At 44.7% G+C, this 22,745-nt stretch overlaps 1 protein-coding gene across 2 annotated transcripts in view; it reads left to right on the top strand.

Annotated features, from left to right (window-relative positions):
• Positions 1-18,371, top strand: part of LOC110516471 (laminin subunit alpha-5) — a 252,929-nt gene extending 234,558 nt beyond the window's left edge. For both annotated transcript variants that reach the window (XM_036988972.1, XM_036988971.1), the window contains 9 exons: positions 1,333-1,462; positions 6,412-6,584; positions 6,773-6,968; positions 8,954-9,106; positions 11,641-11,800; positions 12,346-12,470; positions 12,595-12,691; positions 15,888-16,007; positions 16,398-18,371. In XM_036988972.1, the coding sequence (XP_036844867.1) occupies positions 1,333-1,462; positions 6,412-6,584; positions 6,773-6,968; positions 8,954-9,106; positions 11,641-11,800; positions 12,346-12,470; positions 12,595-12,691; positions 15,888-16,007; positions 16,398-16,546 (1,303 nt within the window). In that variant the 3' untranslated portion in view covers positions 16,547-18,371. The remainder of the gene's footprint in view (positions 1-1,332; positions 1,463-6,411; positions 6,585-6,772; positions 6,969-8,953; positions 9,107-11,640; positions 11,801-12,345; positions 12,471-12,594; positions 12,692-15,887; positions 16,008-16,397) is intronic.
• Positions 18,372-22,745: the final 4,374 nt, after the last annotated feature.

The following is a 22,745-nucleotide window of genomic DNA, read 5'->3' as shown; positions in this document are numbered from 1 at the left end:
TTCTACTACTACTAGATTACAATGTTGCTGCTCCTACTGCTAGATTACAATGTTGCTGCTCCTACTGCTAGATTACAATGTTGCTGCTCCTACTACTAGATTACAATGTTGCTGCTCCTACTGCTAGATTACAATGTTGTTGCTGCTTCTACTACTACTAGATTACAATGTTGCTGCTCCTACTGCTAGATTACAATGTTGTTGCTGCTTCTACTACTGCTAGATTAGAATGTTGCTGCTCCTACTACTGTTAGATTACAATGTTGCTGCTCCTACTACTACTAGATTACAATGTTGCTGCTCCTACTACTGTTAGATTACAATGTTGCTGCTCCTACTACTGTTAGATTACAATGTTGCTGCTCCTACTACTACTAGATTACAATGTTGCTGCTCCTACTACTACTAGATTACAATGTTGCTGCTCCTACTACTACTAGATTACAATGTTGCTGCTCCTACTACTGTTAGATTACAATGTTGCTGCTCCTACTACTACTAGATTACAATGTTGCTGCTCCTACTACTACTAGATTACAATGTTGCTGCTCCTACTACTACTAGATTACAATGTTGCTGCTCCTACTACTACTAGATTACAATGTTGCTGATCCTACTACTGCTAGATTACAATGTTGCTGCTCCTACTACTAGATTACAATGTTGCTGCTCCTACTGCTAGATTACAATGTTGTTGCTGCTTCTACTACTACTAGATTACAATGTTGCTGCTCCTACTGCTAGATTACAATGTTGTTGCTGCTTCTACTACTGCTAGATTACAATGTTGCTGCTCCTACTACTACTAGATTACAATGTTGCTGCTCCTACTACTACTAGATTACAATGTTGCTGCTCCTACTACTGCTAGATTACAATGTTGCTGCTCCTACTACTGCTAGATTACAATGTTGTTGCTGCTTCTACTACTGCTAGATTACAATGTTGCTGCTCCTACTACTGCTAGATTACAATGTTGCTGCTCCTACTACTGCTAGATTACAATGTTGCTGCTCCTACTACTAGATTACAATGTTGCTGCTCCTACTACTGCTAGATTACAATGTTGTTGCTGCTTCTACTACTGCTAGATTACAATGTTGCTGCTCCTACTACTGCTAGATTACAATGTTGCTGCTCCTACTACTGCTAGATTACAATGTTGCTGCTCCTACTACTAGATTACAATGTTGCTGCTCCTACTACTGCTAGATTAGAAGTTAGTTTTCTAAGACTAGATGTGATTATACCACTGTGTGTAGGACTTGGGCTATAACTGTTACTGTAGCCATGACAACGGGCTAACAGCCCTATAACGACTGTACTCTACAGTGACAAGCCTTCTCAGATGGTGATGAATCTGATGAATGCTAAGGAGAACATCGACGTTCCTCTAGACTGTCCCGCTGCCGATAAACCTCAACAGATCCTGGCCACACCACCACGGCAAAAGCATGTTAAGGTACCTGACACTATAGATACACAATATATAATGTATTATAATGATACTTCTATAGCTGACACCATAGATACACAATATGTAATGTATTATAGTACCTCTTCTACATCTGACACCATGGGTACACAATATATAATGTATTATAATGATACTTCTATAGCTGACACCATAGATACACAATATATAATGTATTCGAATACCTCTTCTACATCTGACACCATAGATACACAATATATAATGTATTCTAATACCTCTTCTACATCTGACACCATAGATACACAATATATAATGTATTCTAACACCTCTTCTACATCTGACACCATTAAGATAGTATTAGAATACACTATACAGAATCTTAATGGTGTCAGATATCGAAATAGTGTTAGAATACATTATATACCCTATCTGGATATCTGACACCATTAAGATAGTGTATTATAATACTTCAGCCTGACACCCCTTGATGTGCGCGCGCGCGTGTGTGTGTGTGTGTGTGTGTGTGTGTGTGTGTGTGTGTGTGTGTGTGTGTGTGTGTGTGTGTGTGTGTGTGTGTGTGTGTGTGTGTGTGTGTGTGAGAGATCGAGTGTGAGAGATCGAGTGTGTGAGATCGAGTGTGTGAGATCGAGTGTGTGAGATCGAGTGTGTGAGATCGAGTGTGAGAGATCGAGTGTGAGTGTGTGTGTGTGTGTGTGTGTGAGTGTGTGTGTGTGAGAGATCGAGTGTGAGAGATCGAGTGTGTGAGATCGAGTGTGTGAGATCGAGTGTGTGAGATCGAGTGTGTGAGATCGAGTGTGAGAGATCGAGTGTGAGTGTGTGTGTGTGTGTGTGTGTGAGTGTGTGAGTGTGAGTGTGTGTGTGTGTGTGTGTGTGTGTGTGTGTGTGTGTGTGTGTGTGTGTGTGTGTGATCGAGTGTCTCCAAACCCCTGCGTTCATCTCACATTTCATAGTCTGCATAGTGTCTGCACTCAGAACCCGAATCGGCTACTCCATGTTAGGTCTGTGACGAGAGATTATAGACAGACAAGAAAATGACCATCATGGATCTTCAATCAGAATGAACTACTGTATGTTTTACATTATGTGGGCACCCCTTCAAATTCAATGGGTTTCCATGGCCGTGCAGCCGCACACAAGCCTAAGATCACCATGCCAAACGTCAGTTTCAAACGTCAGTGCTGGACTGGTGTAAAGTTCGCCGCCATTGGACTCTGGAGCAGTGGAAACGTGTTCTCTGGAGTGATGAATCATGACTTCACCATCTGGCAGGCCGACGGACGAATCTGGGTTTAGCGGATGCCTGGAGAACAACACTACCTGCCCGAATGGATAGTGCCAACTGTAAAGTTTGGTGGATGAGGAATAATGGTCTGGAGCTGTTTTTCATGGTTTGGGCTAGGCCCCTTAGTTCCAGTGAAGGGAAATCTTTACGCTACAGCTTACAATTCTGTGCTTCCAACTTTGTGGCAACAGTTTGAGGAAGGCCCTTTCCTGTTTCAACATGACAATGCCCTTGTGCACAAAGCGAGGTCCATACAGAAATGATTTGTTGAGATCGTTGTGGAAGAACTTGACTGACCCACACAGAACCCTGACCTCAACCTCATCGAACACCTTTGGGATGAATTGGAACGCCGACTGTGAGCCAGGCCTAATCGCCCAACATCAGTGCCCCAACCCCACTAATGCTCTTGTGGCTGAATGAAAGCCAATTCCCCACAGCAATGTTCCAACATCTAATGGAAAACCTTCCCAGAAAAGTGGAGGCTGTTATAGCAGCAAATGGGGGGACCAACTCCATATTAATGCCCATGATTTTGGACTGAGATGTTGGACGAGTGTCCTCATGCTTTTCGTTGTGTAGTTAGTTCACAGTTAGAGTTTATTAGACAGCTTCACTCAACTGGGCCTGATGAACAGAGTACAAACTCTACAAAGCCCTGGTCTCTTTTAAAGAAGTCTGATACATCTTTCAATTAGGCCACAAATAGAAACAAAACCAGCTAAAAACCTTTCACAGGATATTCAGCGTGACTCCACAAGATAGAGGCTGTTATACATACAGTAGCTGGTATAATTACTGTGCTTTACTCACACAACCAGATTACAGTCATTCCACACGACACACTATTCACACTCTCCAATGGGTCGGATGCTGTCAGTGAGACCTCTACACATGCCTAGGATGGTCCCAGCCAGTAGGATGGTCTCAGCCAGTAGGATGGTCTCAGCCAGTAGGATTGGTCCCAGCCAGTAGGATGTTCCCAGCCAGTAGGATGTTCCCAGCCAATAGAATTGGTCCCAGCCAGTAGGATTGGTCCCAGCCAGTAGGATTGGTCCCAGCAGGTAGGATTGGTCCCAGCCAGTAGGATGGTCCCAGCCAGTAGGATTGGTCCCAGCCAGTAGGATTGGTCCCAGCAGGTAGGATTGGTCCCAGCCAGTAGGATGTTCCCAGCCAGTAGGATGTTCCCAGCCAATAGGATTGGTCCCAGCCAGTAGGATTGGTCCCAGCCAGTAGGATTGGTCCCAGCAGATAGGATTGGTCCCAGCCAGTAGGATGGTCCCAGCCAGTAGGATTGGTCCCAGCCAGTAGGATTGGTCCCAGCAGGTAGGATTGGTCCCAGCCAGTAGGATTGGCCCCAGCCAGTAGGATTGGTCCCAGTCAGTAGGATTGGTCCCAGCCAGTAGAATTGGTCCCAGCCAATAGGATGGTCCCAGCCAGCAGGCTTGATCCCAGCCAGTAGGATGGTCCCAGCCAGTAGGATTGGTCCCAGCCAGTAGGAATGGTCCCAGCCAGTAGGATTGGTCCCAGCCAGTAGGATGGTCCCAGCCAGTAGGATGGTCCCAGCCAGTAGGATTGGTCCCAGCCAGTAGGATTGGTCCCAGCCAGTAGGATTGGTCCCAGCCAATAGGATGGTCCCAGCCAGTAGGATTGGTCCCAGCCAATAGGATTGGTCCCAGCCAGTAGGATATGTCCCAGCCAGTAGGATATGTCCCAGCCAGTAGGATTGGTCCCAGCCAGTAGGATTGGTCCCAGCCAGTAGGATTGGTCCCAGCCAGTAGGATTGTCCCAGCCAGTAGGATTGGTCCCAGCCAGTAGGATTGGTCCCAGCCAGTAGGATTGGTCCCAGCCAGTAGGATTGGTCCCAGCAGATAGGATTGGTCCCAGCAGATAGGATTGGTCCCAGCCAGTAGGATATGTCCCAGCCAGTAGGATTGGTCCCAGCCAGTAGGATTGGTCCCAGCCAGTAGGATTGGTCCCAGCCAGTAGGATGTTCCCAGCCAGTAGGATTGGTCCCAGCCAGTAGGATTGGTCCCAGCCAGTAGAACAACACACTGCAGCATTTTCGTAGGGTCTCTTCCACCACTGAAAATGTACTGAATCAGAAGTTGTTTGAGTCAGATTGGGTCGTGTGTTGTACCATCCATTGTGAAAAAGAACAATAAAGAAATGTTCCCTGAATGTTGCGCAACAATCTCATGGGCGGGGCTTGAAGGCTCTTACATGGCCATGTAATTAGCCTTCTGTTTTTTTATTTTATTTAAACCTAATTTAAGTCAGTTAAGAACAAATTCTTATTTACAATGACGGCCTAGCGTGGAACAGTGGCCTTATTCAAGGGCAGAACGACAGGTTTTAACCTTGTCAGTTCAGGAATTTTATCCAGCGACCTTTCGGTTACTGGCCCAACGCTCTAACCACTAGAATACCTGCCGCCCCACCTTCTCTGGTTTCATCTTTAAATCCCATCTGTGTTTTCATAGATTCCCTCTGACATCTTGATACACTTGTACTCAAATAGAATCCCTTCTAGTGTTACTTCAGCTCCAAGTCTATACCTGGTGTCTTCTCCCTGCACTGCCCTGAATATGTGGGACTTACCGTCAGCCACGCCGTTGTAACTGGCGAGAAACTGTAGAGCCGGGACGCTGGACACCACGTCACTTCCACTGGCCTGAAGCTTCTAATCGAAAAACATGTTGCACATCAAATCAAATCAACAACAATAAAAAATCTTCCAACAAATGCATTTCAAGGTACTTAGTTGTCTGTGTGTGTCGTCAAACTCAAGAGTTATTCAGAGATGTGTCTTCATCTTTCTTAGAGGTTTTATTTGTTATTTTCACTTTAAATTAAAATGACTTGTCGAACACCAGATTAAAAATTACGATTTGAATCCAAGCGAACAAGCAGTCTTGTGTGGAACAACTACGGTGTAATGGGTATCACATGACTAATTATATACCTGAGACACTGTGGGATGTTCTGTGGGATGTTCTGTGTCGTGTTCTGTGTCGTGTTCTGTGTCGTGTTCTGAGGGATGTTTTGTGTCGTGTTCTGAGGGATATTCTGTGTCGTGTTCTGAGGGATATTCTGTGTCGTGTTCTGTGGGAGGTTCTGTGTCCTGTTCTGAGGGATTTTTTGTGTCGTGTTCTGTGGGAGGTTTTGTGTCGTGTTCTGAGGGAGGTTTTGTGTCGTGTTCTGTGGGAGGTTTTGTGTCGTGTTCTGAGGGAGGTTTTGTGTCGTGTTCTGAGGGAGGTTTTGTGTCGTGTTCTGAGGGAGGTTTTGTGTCGTGTTCTGAGGGAGGTTTTGTGTCGTGTTCTGAGGGAGGTTTTGTGTCGTGTTCTGAGGGAGGTTTTGTGTCGTGTTCTGAGGGATGTTTTGTGAGGTGTTCTGTGTATGGAAAAATCGCGTTCATTCATTCTGTCATCGTAATTCTCGACATACAAAACTCTCCCTCAGTCAGGCCTTGAGAGCAGAAGACATATCCACAGGGTGCTCACAGAACATTAATAGCCGTGTCCCTAAATAGCTCCTTAAATGCCTTGTTCGTCCCACATTTCTGCATTACATTTCCCTAGCTGTATGAACCACTCTACCCTCCATGATGAAGTTATCATATCCCCTCACTCCTCCCTTCCCCCCTCCCTCCCACTCCCCCACCCCTCTACAGGATAAACACAGGAAGCCTGCGGGTGGCGGTGGGTCAGTGGGGCGGAGTCGCAGTGGCAGGGGGTCCTGCCAGGGGGACCTAGCCAATCAGGAGGAGGTTGGAGCTCTGCACTTCAGTGGCTCCTCCCACAGCCACCAGCGCTACGACAGGCTGCCAGAGGTCTTCAGCAGGACGTCAGTAACCCCATAACAACTAGTAGTAGTACTGGCTAAACAACCTCCACAGGGCTCTGTTTCAATAAAGATGTTTTTTTTCGTTGTCGATTTAAGATCATCCTTTTAAAAAATATATATGTTTTCCTCCCGTTGTTCCATGTCCTGTATATGGCTGTAACGCACGTCCCCTTCTCTCTCACCCCCAGGCCTCACATCTCCATGGGTCTACGTGTGAACTCTTCAGAAGGCCTGGTGTTCTGTGTGTCTGGATCAGGAGAACGTAGCAGATCTGTGATGACCCTGTCGGTCTCCGACGGACACCTGCTGCTCCTCATCGACGGAGGGAAGAGGAAGACTAGCATCCGCTCGCGCAGGAAGTACAACGATGGACGGTGGCACACGGTGCGTGTGCGTGTGTGTGTGTGTGTGTGTGTGTGTGTGTGTGTGTGTGTGTGTGTGTGTGTGTGTGTGTGTGTGTGTGTGTGGTATAACCAATAACATGCTATCTTACCACCATCCTCAGTAACACGCCAAGAACACTGTAATGATGAAGTCAGTAAATATCACTGAAGGCACGGGGTTCTGGGTCTGCATTACATTTCCCTAGCTGTATGAACCACTCTACCCTCCCTATAGTCTCATTGTCTTCCGTCCTGATTGAGATTTAGATCAGGATTGTGGTTTGTGTGTGTCTGACTCGTGTGTGTATCTGTGTGTATCTGTGTGTATCTGTGTGTATCTGTGTGTGTATCTGTGTGTATCTGTGTATCTGTGTGTGTCTGTGTATCTGTGTGTATCTGTGTGTGTCTGTGTATCTGTGTGTGTCTGTGTATCTGTGTGTGTATCTGTGTGTGTATCTGTGTGTGTCTGTGTATCTGTGTATCTCTGTGTGTCTGTATCTGTGTGTATCTGTGTGTGTGTGTATCTCTGTGTATCTCTGTGTATGTGTGTGTATCTCTGTGTATGTATATGTGTGTATCTCTGTGTGTCTGTGTGTCTGTGTGTGTCTGTGTGTCTGTGTATCTGTGTGTATCTGTGTGTGTATCCGTGTGTATCTGTGTGTATCTGTGTGTATCTGTGTGTCTGTGTGTCTGTGTGTGTCTGTGTATCTGTGTGTATCTGTGTGTGTATCTGTGTGTGTCTGTGTGTCTGTGTATCTGTGTGTGTCTGTGTGTATCTGTGTGTGTATCTGTGTGTGTCTGTGTATCTGTGTGTGTATCTGTGTGTGTATCTGTGTGTATCTGTGTGTGTATCTGTGTGTATCTCTGTGTGTCTGTGTATCTGTGTGTATCTGTGTGTATCTGTGTGTGTCTGTGTATCTGTGTGTATCTGTTTGGGTATCTGTGTGTATCTGTGTGTGTCTGTGTATCTGTGTGTATCTGTGTGTGTATCTGTGTGTATCTCTGTGTGTCTGTGTATCTGTGTGTTTCTGTGTGTATCTCTGTGGGTATCTGTGTGTATCTGTGTGTATCTGTGTGTGTCTGTGTATCTGTGTGTATCTGTGTGTGTATCTGTGTGTATCTCTGTGTGTCTGTGTATCTGTGTGTTTCTGTGTGTATCTCTGTGTGTATCTGTGTGTATCTGTGTGTATCTGTGTGTGTATCTGTGTGTATCTGTGTGTATCTCTGTGTGTATCTCTGTGTATCTGTGTGTATCTGTGTGTGTATCTGTGTGTATCTCTGTGTGTCTGTGTATCTGTGTGTATCTCTGTGTATCTGTGTGTATCTGTGTGTGTATCTGTGTGTATCTCTGTGTGTCTGTGTATCTGTGTGTATCTGTGTGTGTCTGTGTGTGTCTGTGTGTCTGTGTGTGTATCTGTGTATCTGTGTGTGTATCTGTGTGTGTATCTGTGTGTATCTGTGTGTATCTGTGTGTGTATCTGTGTGTGTCTGTATCTGTGTGTGTATCTGTGTGTATCTGTGTGTATCTGTGTGTGTATCTGTGTGTATCTGTGTGTGTATCTGTGTGTGTCTGTGTATCTGTGTGTATCTGTGTGTATCTGTGTGTGTATCTGTGTGTATCTGTGTGTGTATCTGTGTGTATCTGTGTGTGTATCTGTGTGTATCTGTGTGTATCTGTGTGTATCTGTGTGTGTATCTGTGTGTGTATCTGTGTGTGTCTGTGTATCTGTGTGTATCTGTGTGTATCTGTGTGTATCTGTGTGTGTATCTGTGTGAATCTGTGTGTGTATCTGTGTGTATCTGTGTGTATCTGTGTGTGTATCTGTGTGTATCTGTGTGTGTATCTGTGTGTGTATCTGTGTGTGTATCTGTGTGTATCTGTGTGTGTATCTGTGTGTATCTGTGTGTATCTGTGTGTGTTCTAAGTCCTGGCACCGTCAGTAACAGACCAGTGTAATACCAACATGTATTTTTTTCCCCCACCAGGTGTTTGTGAAGCGGGAGGGAGAGATGGCCAGTTTGATTGTTGATGGGATCAATACCCAGTCTAAGAGGGTCTCGGGAGGGGAGAAAACACCCCTCAGTTCCCCTCTCTACATCGGAGGAGTTCCCTCAGCAGTCGCCAGCTCACTTCTCACGGTACTACGGCCGTCACATTCACAGTGGAGACACGAGGAATTCGACTTAAACTCTATCTCAGTACATTTTTCGGCAATTCCATTGTTTTCATCCTATCCCCTCTCCTCCTTCCCTATTGGAGGAGAAAGTCCATTACATTGTGAGGAGGAGAAAGCATTTGAGGAAAGATTAATTTAAAAATAGCTACTATATCAACATTGTGCTTCCTCCAGTCAGTGGGAAAGTACCAGTACTCCCTGTATATAGCCTCCACATTGACTCTGTACCAGTACTCCCTGTATATAGCCTCCTCATTGACTCTGTACCGGTACCCCCTGTATATAGCCTCCACATTGACTCTGTACCGGTACCCCCTGTATATAGCCTCCACATTGACTCTGTACCAGTACCCCCTGTATATAGCCTCCACATTGACTCTGTACCAGTACCCCCTGTATATAGCCTCCACATTGACTCAGTACCAGTACTCCCTGTATATAGCCTCCACATTGACTCGGTACCAGTACTCCCTGTATATAGTCTCCACATTGACTCTGTACCGTAACACCCTGTAAACAGCCTCCATATTGACTCTGTACCGGTACCACCTGTATATAGCCTCCACATTGACTCTGTACCGGTACCCCCTGTATATACCCTCCACATTGACTCTGTACCGTAACACCCTGTATATAGCCTCCACCCTGACTCAGTACCGTAACACCCTGTAAACAGCCTCCACATTGACTCAGTACCAGTACTCCCTGTATATAGCCTCCACATTGACTCAGTACCAGTACCCCCTGTATATAGCCTCCACATTGACTCGGTACCGGTACCCCCTGTATATAGCCTCCACCCTGACTCAGTACCGTAACACCCTGTAAACAGCCTCCATATTGACTCTGTACCGGTACCACCTGTATATAGCCTCCACATTGACTCTGTACCGTATTACCCTGTATATAGCCTCCACATTGACTCTGTACCGTATTACCCTGTATATAGCCTCCACATTGACTCTGTACCGTATTACCCTGTATATACCCTCCACATTGACTCTGTACCGTAATACCCTGTATATAGCCTCCACATTGACTCTGTACCGTATTACCCTGTATATACCCTCCACATTGACTCTGTACCGTAACACCCTGTATATAGTCTCCACATTGACTCTGTACCGTATTACCCTGTATATACCCTCCACATTGACTCTGTACCGTATTACCCTGTATATACCCTCCACATTGACTCTGTACCGTAACACCCTGTAAACAGCCTCCATATTGACTCTGTACCGGTACCACCTGTATATAGCCTCCACATTGACTCTGTACCGTATTACCCTGTATATAGCCTCCACATTGACTCTGTACCGTATTACCCTGTATATAGCCTCCACATTGACTCTGTACCGTATTACCCTGTATATAGCCTCCACATTGACTCTGTACCGTATTACCCTGTATATACCCTCCACATTGACTCTGTACCGTAATACCCTGTATATAGCCTCCACATTGACTCTGTACCGTATTACCCTGTATATACCCTCCACATTGACTCTGTACCGTAACACCCTGTATATAGTCTCCACATTGACTCTGTACCGTATTACCCTGTATATACCCTCCACATTGACTCTGTACCGTATTACCCTGTATATACCCTCCACATTGACTCTGTACCGTAACACCCTGTATATAGTCTCCACATTGACTCTGTACCGTATTACCCTGTATATACCCTCCACATTGACTCTGTACCGTAACACCCTGTATATAGCCTCCACCCTGACTCAGTACCGGTGCCCCCTGTATATAGCCTCCACATTGACTCTGTACCGGTACCCCCTGTATATAGCCTCCACATTGACTCTGTACCGTAACACCCTGTATATAGCCTCCACCCTGACTCAGTACCGGTACCCCCTGTATATAGCCTCGTTATTCTTATTGTGTTACTTTTTATTATTACTTTTTATTTTAGTCCACTTGGTAAATATGTTCTTCTTCTTGAACTGCACTGTTGGTTAAGGGCTTGTAAGTAAAGCATTTCACGGTAAAGTCTATACTTGTTGTATTCAGCATTTCACGGTAAAGTCTATACTTGTTGTATTCAGCATTTCACGGTAAAGTCTATACTTGTTGTATTCAGCATTTCACGTTAAAGTCTATACTTGTTGTATTCAGCATTTTACGGTAAAGTCTATACTTGTTGTATTCAGCATTTCACGGTAAAGTCTATACTTGTTGTATTCAGCATTTCACGGTAAAGTCTACACTTGTTGTTTTCGGAGCATGTGACAAATAAAATTAGATTTGTCTCAATGCTTCTTCCAGTCAGTTGTAAAGTCATAATGCTCTTGGCTTTAACAGTGCTCATTGTGTGTGTGTGTGTGTGTGTGTGTGTGTGTGTGTGTGTGTGTGTGTGTGTGTGTGTGTGTGTGTGTGTGTGTGTGTGTGTGTGTGTGTGTGTGTCTACAGTACAGAGAAATATATACCTTATTGAAACTGTTCTACGGTGTACTGCCCATCTCTTTCACTACATAGGTGCCAGGTCCTGGAGGGTTTGTGGGCTGTGTGAGGGACCTGGAGCTGAATGAGGAGAGCATAGACAATCCCTCCACAAGCCTGGGGGTTGTTCCTTGCTTCCAGACCACTCTGCAGCCTGGGGCATACTTCTCCTCCCAGGGAGGACACATGGCTATAGGTACAGTATACCTCCTCTCCTCCCAGGGTGGACACATGGCTATAGGTACAGTATACCTCCTCTCCTCCCAGGGAGGACACATGGCTATAGGTACAGTATACCTCCTCTCCTCCCAGGGAGGACACATGGCTATAGGTACAGTATACCTCCTCTCCTCCCAGGGAGGACACATGGCTATAGGTACAGTATACCTCCTCTCCTCCCAGGGAGGACACATGGCTATAGGTACAGTATACCTCCTTTCCTCTCCTCTCCTTCCAGGGAGGACACATGGCTATAGGTACAGTATACCTCCTCTCCTCCCAGGGAGGACACATGGCTATAGGTACAGTATACCTCCTCTCCTCTCTCTCCTCTCCTCTAAAATTATTTGGTTGCAATTTAAAATGTTTGTCAAAGAGGCCAAGGATTTGGAAAAGGATCTAGGAGAGACTATTGGAGAGACATTCTCTGGGATTATGAGACAGGACAGAGCACAACAAAAGGAATATTGACCCATAAAATCTGAAACACACTGGCTAATGTCTCCATGTCTCTGTGTCTAGATGAAGGCCTGGTGTTAGGGCGGGACCTAGAGGTCAGGCTGGAGGTACGGCTGGTGTCTGACTCTGGTCTCCTGCTGCATGCTGGGTCTGGACAACAGCTCAGTCTCTACCTCAACCAGGGAGAGGTACGATTAACTAAGTGTTCTGTTGTTTTAGGACTACCTAGACAGTTTTCTTCAGTTTCAGACAGAGTCATATGTACAATGAAAGAGTGTGTATAATGACTGTATAATGTGGTGTCCTCTACAGGTGACAGTCACAGTGAACAGTGGTCGCGGAAACTTCTTCTCCACCTCTTTCACACCAGAGGAATCCCTGTGTGACGGACGCTGGCACAGTATCACAGGTGAGTTCTAGCTGAGTTACAGATACAGGTGAATTCTAGCTGAGTTACAGATACAGGTGAATTCTAGCTGAGTTACAGATACAGGGGAATTCTAGCTGAGTTACAGATACAGGGGAATTCTAGCTGAGTTACAGATACAGGGGAATTCTAGCTGAGTTACAGATACAGGGGAATTCTAGCTGAGTTACAGATACAGGTGAATTCTAGCTGAGTTACAGATACAGGTGAATTCTAGCTGAGTTACAGATACAGGTGAATTCTAGCTGAGTTACAGATACAGGTGAATTCTAGCTGAGTTACAGATACAGGTGAATTCTAGCTGAGTTACAGATACAGGTGAGTTCTAGCTGAGTTACAGATACAGGTGAATTCTAGCTGAGTTACAGATACAGGTGAATTCTAGCTGAGTTACAGATACAGGTGAATTCTAGCTGAGTTACAGATACAGGTGAGTTCTAGCTGAGTTACAGATACAGGTGAATTCTAGCTGAGTTACAGATACAGGTGAATTCTAGCTGAGTTACAGATACAGGTGAATTCTAGCTGAGTTACAGATACAGGTGAGTTCTAGCTGAGTTACAGATACAGGGGAATTCTAGCTGAGTTACAGATACAGGTGAATTCTAGCTAAGTTACAGATACAGGTGAGTTCTAGCTGAGTTACAGATACAGGTGAATTCTAGCTGAGTTACAGATACAGGGGAATTCTAGCTGAGTTACAGATACAGGGGAATTCTAGCTGAGTTACAGATACAGGGGAATTCTAGCTGAGTTACAGATACAGGGGAATTCTAGCTGAGTTACAGATACAGGGGAATTCTAGCCTACAGTTACAGATATAGGTGAATTCTAGCTGAGTTACAGATATAGGTGAATTCTAGCTGAGTTACAGATACAGGTGAATCCTAGCTGAGTTACAGATACAGGTGAATTCTAGCTGAGTTACAGATACAGGTGAATTCTAGCTGAGTTACAGATACAGGTGAGTTCTAGCTGAGTTACAGATACAGGTGAGTTCTAGCTGAGTTACAGATACAGGTGAGTTCTAGCTGAGTTACAGATACAGGTGAGTTGTAGCTGAGTTACAGATACAGGTGAGTTGTAGCTTACAGATACAGATACAGGTGAGTTGTAGCTTACAGATACAGATACAGGTGAGTTGTAGCTGAGCTACAAATACAGGTGAGTTGTAGCTTAGTTACAGATACAGGTGAGTTGTAGCTTACAGATACAGATACAGGTGAGTTGTAGCTGAGCTACAAATACAGGTGAGTTGTAGCTTAGTTACAGATACAGGTGAGTTGTAGCTTACAGATACAGATACAGGTGAGTTGTAGCTTACAGATACAGATACAGGTGAGTTGTAGCTTAGTTACAGATACAGGTGAGTTGTAGCTTACAGATACAGATACAAGGTGAGTTGTAGCTTACAGATACAGATACAGGTGAGTTGTAGCTTACAGATACAGATACAGGTGAGTTGTAGCTTACAGATACAGATACAGGTGAGTTGTAGCTTACAGATACAGATACAAGGTGAGTTGTAGCTTAGTTACAGATACAGGTACAAGGTGTAGCCTGTTTAGTGCTCACACACTTTGGTCTTTATCGTCAAGGAATGAATTGTATCTCTTCCCTTAGCACTATCGTTTCCTCACAATATTACACTGAACAAAAATATAAACGCAACATGTAAAGTGTTGGTCCCATGTTTTCATGAGCTGAAATAAAAGATCCAAGAAATGTTCCATACGCACAAAAAGCTTATTTCTTTCAAATGTTGTGCACACATTTGTTTACATCCCTGTTAGTGAGCATTTCTCCTTTGCCAATATAATCCATCTACCTGACAGGTGTGGCATATCAAGAAGCTGATTAAACAGCATGATCATTACACAGGTACACCTTGTGCTGGGGACAATAAAAGGCCACTCTAAAATGTGCAGTTTTGTCACGCAGATGTCTCAAGTTTTGAGGGAGCGTGCAACTGGCATGCTGACAATGTTGCCATAGAATTGAATGTTCATTTCTCTACCATAAGCCGCCTCCAACATCGTTTTAGAGAATTTGGCAGTACATCCAACCGGACTAACAACTGTACGGTTTGCTGATGTCAACGTTGTGAACAGAGGGCCCCATGCTGGTTATGGTATGTGCAGGCATGAACTACAGACAACGAACATAATTGCATTTCATCGAAGGCAATTTGAATGCATAGAGACACCGTGAAGAGATCCTGAGGCCCATTGTCGTGCCGTTCATCCTCCTCCATCTCCTCATGTTTCAACATGATAATGCACGGCCCCATGTCACATGGATCTGGACGCAATTCCTGGAAGCTGAAAATGTCCCAGTTCTTCCATGGCCTGCATACTCACCAGACATGTCACCCATTGAGCATGTTTGGGATGCTCTGGATATTAGTGTACAACAGTGTGTTCCAGTTCCTGCCAATATCCAGCAACTTCTCACAGCCATTGAAGAAGAGTGGAACAACATTCCACAGGCCACAATCAACAGCCTGATCAACTCTATGTGAAGGAGATGTGTCACGCTGCATGAGGGAAATGGTGGCAACATCAGATACTGACTGGTTTTCTGATCCACGTCCCTACCTTTTTAATATCTGTGACCAACAGATGCACATCTGTATTCCCAGTCATGTGAAATCCATAGATTAGGACCTAATTTATTTATTTTAATTGACAGATTTCCTTATATGATCTGTAACTCAGTAAAATCTTTGAAATTGTTACATGTTGCGTTTTTATATTTTTTGTTCAGTGTAGATTTGCACTGGGAAAGCATTATAGCATCATCTATGTTACTAAACTTGGGATCAATACATTTGTTCAGTGTAGATTTGCACTGGGAAAGCATTATAGCATCATCTATGTTACTAAACTTGGGATCAATACATTTGTTCAGTGTAGATTTGCACTGGGAAAGCATTATAGCATCATCTATGTTACTAAACTTGGGATCAATACATTTGTTCAGTGTAGATTTGCACTGGGAAAGCATTATAGCATCATCTATGTTACTAAACTTGGGATCAATACATTTGTTCAGTGTAGATTTGCACTGAGAAAACATTATAGCATCATCTATGTTACTAAACTTGGGATCAATACATTTTATTCAATTCAAACCAGTCTTCTACTAATGTTGTTGCCATTGGCTGTTCGCCCCGTAGTCATGAAGAAGAGCAACGTGCTGCAGCTCCATGTGGATGCAGCCAGTGAACACAGTGTGGGCCCCAAGAAGGGCCGATCCTCAGGGACCAAGGAGACTGTGTACCTGGGGGGAGTACCAGGTGAGTACCATCTCCCTTTCTCCATCAAAACCACCTTCTGTTGAACCCTACCTTTCCTGACCTTACTCTGTCAAACACTGGAGCTAATTGGATATTAATTCCATACACATATTCAGAAGTAATTTTGGGATTAAAAAATATATATATTATTAGCTGTCAGGGGGGGGGGCGGTAATCACAAAACTATTCAGTGATTTTCATAATTTTCTAGACAGAGTATTTTATAGTGTGAATGGTGAAGGAAAGACTAATGTACAACCTCAAACATGAGAATGTTTTAAAAATAATTTATTAAAAAAAAATAACAGACAACGTCTAAACCTTCCGTCTCGAACATAAAGAACTATAACTATCTTTCTGCATTTCAACTTGTATTCTCCTCTCCTCTAGATGGCGTTGATGTGCCGGGCCTCCCCGCTGCCCTGCCCTCCTTCCATGGTTGTGTTCGGAGAGCCGTCCTGAACCAGCGACCAGCCGTGCTGGCTAAACCCCTGTTAGTACACGGAGCTGTGGGCACACAGGGCTGTCCAGCCATGTAGACCTCTTTTAGCCCTGTTACACCCGGTATGGCCTGTTCCCCCTGGTTTAGCCCTGTTACACCCGGTTCAGCCCTGTTCCCCCTGGTTTAGCCCTGTTACACCCGGTATGGCCTGTTCCCCCTGGTTTAGCCCTGTTACACCCGGTATGGCCTGTTCCCCCTGGTTTAGCCCTGTTACACCCGGTATGGCCTGTTCCCCCTGGTTTAGCCCTGTTACACCCGGTTCAGCCCTGTTACCCCTGGTTTAGCCCTGTTACCCCTGGTTTAATCCTGTTACCCCTGGTTTAGCCCTGTTCCCCCTGGTTTAGCCCTGTTACCCCTGGTTTAGCCCTGTTACACCCGGTTTAGCCCTGTTCCCCCTGGTTTAGCCCTGTTTCCCCTGATTTAGCCCTGTTCCCCCTGGTTTAGCCCTGTTCCCCCTGGTTTAGCCCTGTTACCCCTGGTTTAGCCCTGTTACCCCTGGTTTAATCCTGTTACCCCTGGTTTAGCCCTGTTCCCCCTGGTTTAGCCCTGTTACCCCTGGTTTAGCCCTGTTACACCCGGTTTAGCCCTGTTCCCCCTGGTTTAGCCCTGTTTCCCCTGGTTTAGCCCTGTTCCCCCTGGTTTAGCCCTGTTCCCCCTGGTTTAGCCCTGTTACCCCTGATTTAGCCCTGTTACCCCTGGTTTAGCCCTACTACATCCGGTTTAGCCCTGTTACACCTGGTTTAGCCCTACTACATCCGGTTCAGCCCTGTTACCCCTGGTTTAGCCCTACTACATCCGGTTCAGCCCTGTTACCCCTGGTTTAGCCCTACTACATCCGGTTCAGCCCTGTTACCCCTGGTTTAGCCCTACTACATCCGGTTCAGCCCTGTTACCCCTGGTTTAGCCCTACTACATCCGGTTCAGCCCTGTTACCCCTGGTTTAGCCCTACTACATCCGGTACAGCCCTGTTACACCCGGCTAATGCAGGGCCAAACTCAATACGACAACATTACAGAACGTTGTTACATTTCTGTCTGCAAACTTTGTATCTGCAACAATACACCCGTGGGCCACGTTCATTAGGAAAAACGTTATGGAGCAAATAGAAATGTCATGAATAGAGCTGATGATGTGATTCTGTATTGTACATGTCAGAGGTATGTGTGTTCTATGTCATATACACTACCTAGCCAAAAGTATGTGGACACCCATTTAATTTAGTGGATTCAGCTATTTCAGCACACACCCGTTGCTGACAAGGGGAATAACTTTTCGGCCCTGCTAGAGCTGCCCCGGTTAGCTGTAAGTGCTGTTATTGTGAAGGGGAAACGTCTAGGAGCAACAATGTCTCGGCCGCAAAGTGGTAGGCCACACAAGCTCACAGAACGGGACAGCAGAGTGCTGAAGAGCATAGCCCGTAGAAATCGTCTGTTCTCGGTTGCAACACTCACTACCGAGTTCCAAACTGCCTCTGGAAGCAACGTCAGCACAATAACTGTTCGTCGGGAGCTTCATGAAATGGGTTTCCATGGCAGAGCAGCCGCACACAAGCTTAAGATCCCCGTGTGCAATGCCAAGCACCGGCTGGAGTGGTGTAAAACTCAACACCATTGTCTCTGGAACAGTGGAAACGCCTTCTCTGCAGTGATAAATCCCGCTTCACCATCTGGCAGTCCGACTGATGAATCTGGGTTAGAAGGATGCCAAGAGAACGTTACCTGCCAAAAATGTATAGTTCCAACTGTAAAGTTTGGAGGAGGTATAATGGTCTGGGGCTGTTTTTCATGGTTCAGGCTGGGCCCCTTAGTTCCAGTGAAGGGAAATCTTAACCCTATAGTATACAATTAAATTCTAGACGATTCTGTGCTTCCCACTTTGTGGCAACAGTTTGGTGAAGGTCCTTTCCTGTTTCAGCGTGACAATTCCCCCGCGAGGTCCATATAGAAATGGTTTGTTGTGATCGGTATTGAAGAACTTGACTGGCCTGCACAGAGCCCTGACCTCAACCCAAATCGAACACCTTTGGGAGCCAGGCCTAATCACCCAACATCAGTGGCCAACCTCACTAATGCTCTTGTGGCTGAATGGAAGCAAATCCCCGCAGCAATGTTCCAACATCAAGTGGAAAACCTTCCCAGAAGAGAGGAGGCTGTTATAGCAGGAAAAGGGGAACCAACTCCATATTAATGTCTATGATTTTGGAATGAGAAGTTCGACGAGCAGGTGTCCACATACTTTTGGCGATGTAGTGTGTATTTTTACCTGAACGTTCCACAACATTGTTTCCAACTGTTTTAAAGGATCAATATAAACACACACGATGTCCGATCACTGGAGGTGGGTTATATACAGTAGTTAATTTAAATATATTTATTTTTAATCTTACAAAAATGTATTATAAAAAAAAAATTAAAATGTTTTCGATGTTTTGTTATGGGGTTCTGTATGTAGATTTAGCCCTGAGGAAAACATTTAATTTAATCCATTTTAGAATAACGTAAAAATAACATGTGGAACGTTAAACAAAATGTGTGTTAAAAAAGAAAAAAGGGAAGGGGTCTGTCTGAATACTGTCTGAATACTGTCTGAATACTGTCTGAATACTGTCTGAATACTGTCTGAATACTGTCTGTATACTGTCTGAATACTGTCTGAATACTGTCTGTATACTGTCTGAATACTGTCTGAATACTGTCTGAATACTGTCTGTATACTGTCTGAATACTGTCTGAATACTGTCTGAATACTGTCTGTATACTGTCTGAATACTGTCTGTATACTGTCTGAATACTGTCTGTATACTGTCTGAATACTGTCTGAATACTGTCTGAATACTGTCTGAATACTGTCTGTATACTGTCTGAACTGTCTGTATACTGTCTGAATACTGTCTGAATACTGTCTGAATACTGTCTGAATACTGTCTGAATACTGTCTGAATACACTGTATGTCTCTTTCAAGGAAGACTGTTCAACTACTTTTAGAAGAAAAAAAAAACGTGTTTAATCATTGTGTTTCTGTTTTAGATACATTCAACTTTGACCCTCTCTCCCTCTCCCTCCCTCTCTCTCTCTCTCTCTCCCTCTCTCCCTCCCTCCCTCTTTCCCTCTCTCCCTCCCTCCCTCCCTCCCTCCCTCCCTCTCTCTCTCTCTCTCTCCATCTCTCCCTCCCTCTCTCTTTCCCTCTCTCCCTCCCTCCCTCCCTCCCTCCCTCCCTCCCTCTCTCTCTCTCTCTCTCTCTCCCTCTCTCCCTCCCTCCCTCTTTCCCTCTCTCCCTCCCTCCCTCTTTCCCTCTCTCCCTCCCTCCCTCCCTCCCTCTCTCTCTCTCTCTCTCTCTCTCTCTCTCCATCTCTCCCTCCCTCTCCCTCCCTCCCTCCCTCCCTCCCTCCCTCCCTCCCTCCCTCTCTCTCTCTCTCTCCATCTCTCCCTCCCTCTCCCTCCCTCTCTCCCTCCATCCCTCTCTCTCTCTCTCTCTCCCTCTCTCCCTCTCTCCCTCTCTCCCTCCCTCCCTCTTTCCCTCTCTCCCTCCCTCCCTCCCTCCCTCCCTCTCTCTCTCCCTCTCTCCCTCTCTCCCTCCCTCAATCCCTCCCTCCCTCTCTCTCTCTCTCCCTCTCTCCCTCCCTCCCTCCCTCTCTCTCTCTCTCTCTCTCTCTCTCTCCCCCTCCCTCTCTCTCCCTCCCTCCCTCCATAACCTGTCACAGAGTAAAAACAGATGTCTGTCTGTGAAACCGGCTCTCTGTAATACTATGAATCATCCCTTAAATAAATCATATCTCACAGCTATTAGCATTTGGCACATCACAACGATCCACACCATTGTGTACTGTCTTCTATAGATTAATTACACATTTGGTATAATGGGAAATGTATGGATTATATCAAAAGAGAGAGGAGTTTAAAACGTCAAGCAATTACTGTTTGCGCATATTATCTCACTCAGATAACAAGCTGAACAAGCTTGTTATAACAAGCTGAACCCCCTAATCAGTATAGCTGTTGTAAATGTATTCTTTTTAAATAAAGCTTTTTTTCAATACAAAATGGACAAGGGGTCACTTTTTTTTTTTTTTGCCATCAATTGTGTATTGCTTTTCAATAAGAAACAAAAGGCATTTGTTATTTTCATTCTTTTACATCTTTATCTAGAAGTCAATGCATTGAATACAGATGCAATTCAAAGTGATTGATTCATTGGCTGCTTTTAAAAAAATTATTAATAAGATGCATTAGAGAAATGCAGAACATTTTGTTCAGTTCCCGCTCCCTGCAGACTAGCGGTTGTGTGGTGCTGTACTGCAGTAACAAAGAGAAAGGAGGGACGTGTCAGACACATGAGATCTTCTAATCCAGTGTCACGCTGGTATAAAGGATTTTGGAGACAGGCGCAGTAATACACAATATATATATATATATATATATTTTTTTAATACACCCAAAACAAACACGTATACAAAAACACTGGGCTGTACCCAAACAGAAACGGAGCTCAGGTGCATCCTGTTTCCATTGATCATCCTTTAAATATTTCTACAATTTAATTGGAGTTCATCTGTGGTAAATTCAATTGATTGGACATGATTTGGAGAGGCAAACACCTGTCTATATAAGTTCCAACAGTTCACAGTGCATGTCAAAAACTAAGCCATGCGGTTGAAGGAATTGTCCGTAGAGCTCCGAGACAGGATTGTGTCGAGGCACAGATCTGGGGAAGGATACCATCGCGTTATTGGTCACCTCCCTGACCAAGGCCCTTCACCCGGATTGGTCAGTTTGGCCGGGCAGCCAGCTTTATGAAGAGTCTTGGTGGTTCCAAACTTCTTCCATTTAAGAATGATGGAGGCCACTGTGTTCTTGGGGATCTTCAATGCTGCAGAATTTTTTTGGTACCCTTCCCCAGATCTGTGCAAAAAAAACAATCCGATTTTGTCAGAAATATGTCTGAGACGCAAAGAAAATCCAAGGAGAGGGGGTACAAAATATGGTCAGATCAATACTGACATTGACAAAATTCAAAACAAATCGAGACATCTCTTTCAGGGGCAGTCTCGCAAAAATAAGCATTCTTGCGTTCAAACTACTCGCTATTCAAAGTGTTCTGAACAAATTAAGGGAATCGTTCACAAACATTCGCACGTTCGGTAATGTGTTTTCTGACCCTCCCTTGGTTGTATTCTGGCGGGGCAGAAATCTAAGAGATCAATTGGTAAACTCTGATTTACCACCCCAAAATATCCCCGTACAACGTCTACCTCTACTGGATGGAAACGACAAGTGTAACGGCTGTGCTCAATACAATGGCGCCTATAAATGTAGATCGTTCAAACAGGGAAACAGATCCCAATCCAAGGTGTTATCACGTGCTCCACTAAGGCAGTTATTTATCTTATAACTTGTGCTTGTGGTAAAAATGTGGGTAAAACAAAGCGCGAATTAAAAGTACGAATCTCGGAGCATCTTATCACCATTATGTGCAAAAACCCGAAATACCCAGCTGCGGATCACTTTTTGGAAGCGAACCACTTGATTTCGTCCCTACGTTATGTCGGAATCGAACGTGTCACCCTCCGTAGGAGAGGTGGTGACCGAAAATGTACTGTTAAAACGAGAGGATCCCTGGATCTTTAATTTAAAGACCATTTCTCCCGTCGGTCTTAACCTAGACTTGGATCTGAAGCCATTCTTGTGATTATTGTGATTTTTGTTACTCGTAAATGTCTGCATCTGAGCTCCCAGCGTGTACGGTTCTCCTTTTCTTTTTTCAGAAGATGAGGAACGGAGGTCAACTTTAATAGCTTGCTACTACTATAATATTATTTTCTAAAACAATTTGTTTCTTGCCCATTATATATTTATCAGAGTTATTGACCTCGCAATAACCGTGATACGAGTACCTTACAGAGTGCTGAAACGTGAAGCAGCAGCTGCGGCACAATCAGTCGGAAATGGACAGCTCGTGGTGCTGAAAGTAGGCAAATTCGAGTAGGCATAGCCTAATTAATTTGAACCGTATTCATTTGAATTAGACTTTACTAACAAGAGGGCTTTGTGTTGGAGCCTATTTCTTCCTGTTTTAGAAATTAGGTAGGCCTACCTGTTTGATAGAAGAGACTAGACAGAAGTCTATATATCCATACATGAGGTCACCAATCTCATATGTTGATTAAAATTTGATTAATGAGTCACTTTAAGACCGCAGGACATTAGTATTTTTTAAATGCTGTTGCTCTTATACATT

This window comes from Oncorhynchus mykiss, chromosome 9, assembly GCF_013265735.2.
Source record: "Oncorhynchus mykiss isolate Arlee chromosome 9, USDA_OmykA_1.1, whole genome shotgun sequence".
Classification (NCBI taxonomy): Eukaryota; Metazoa; Chordata; class Actinopteri; order Salmoniformes; family Salmonidae; genus Oncorhynchus; species Oncorhynchus mykiss.
This window is presented reverse-complemented; position numbering and strand designations above follow the sequence as displayed.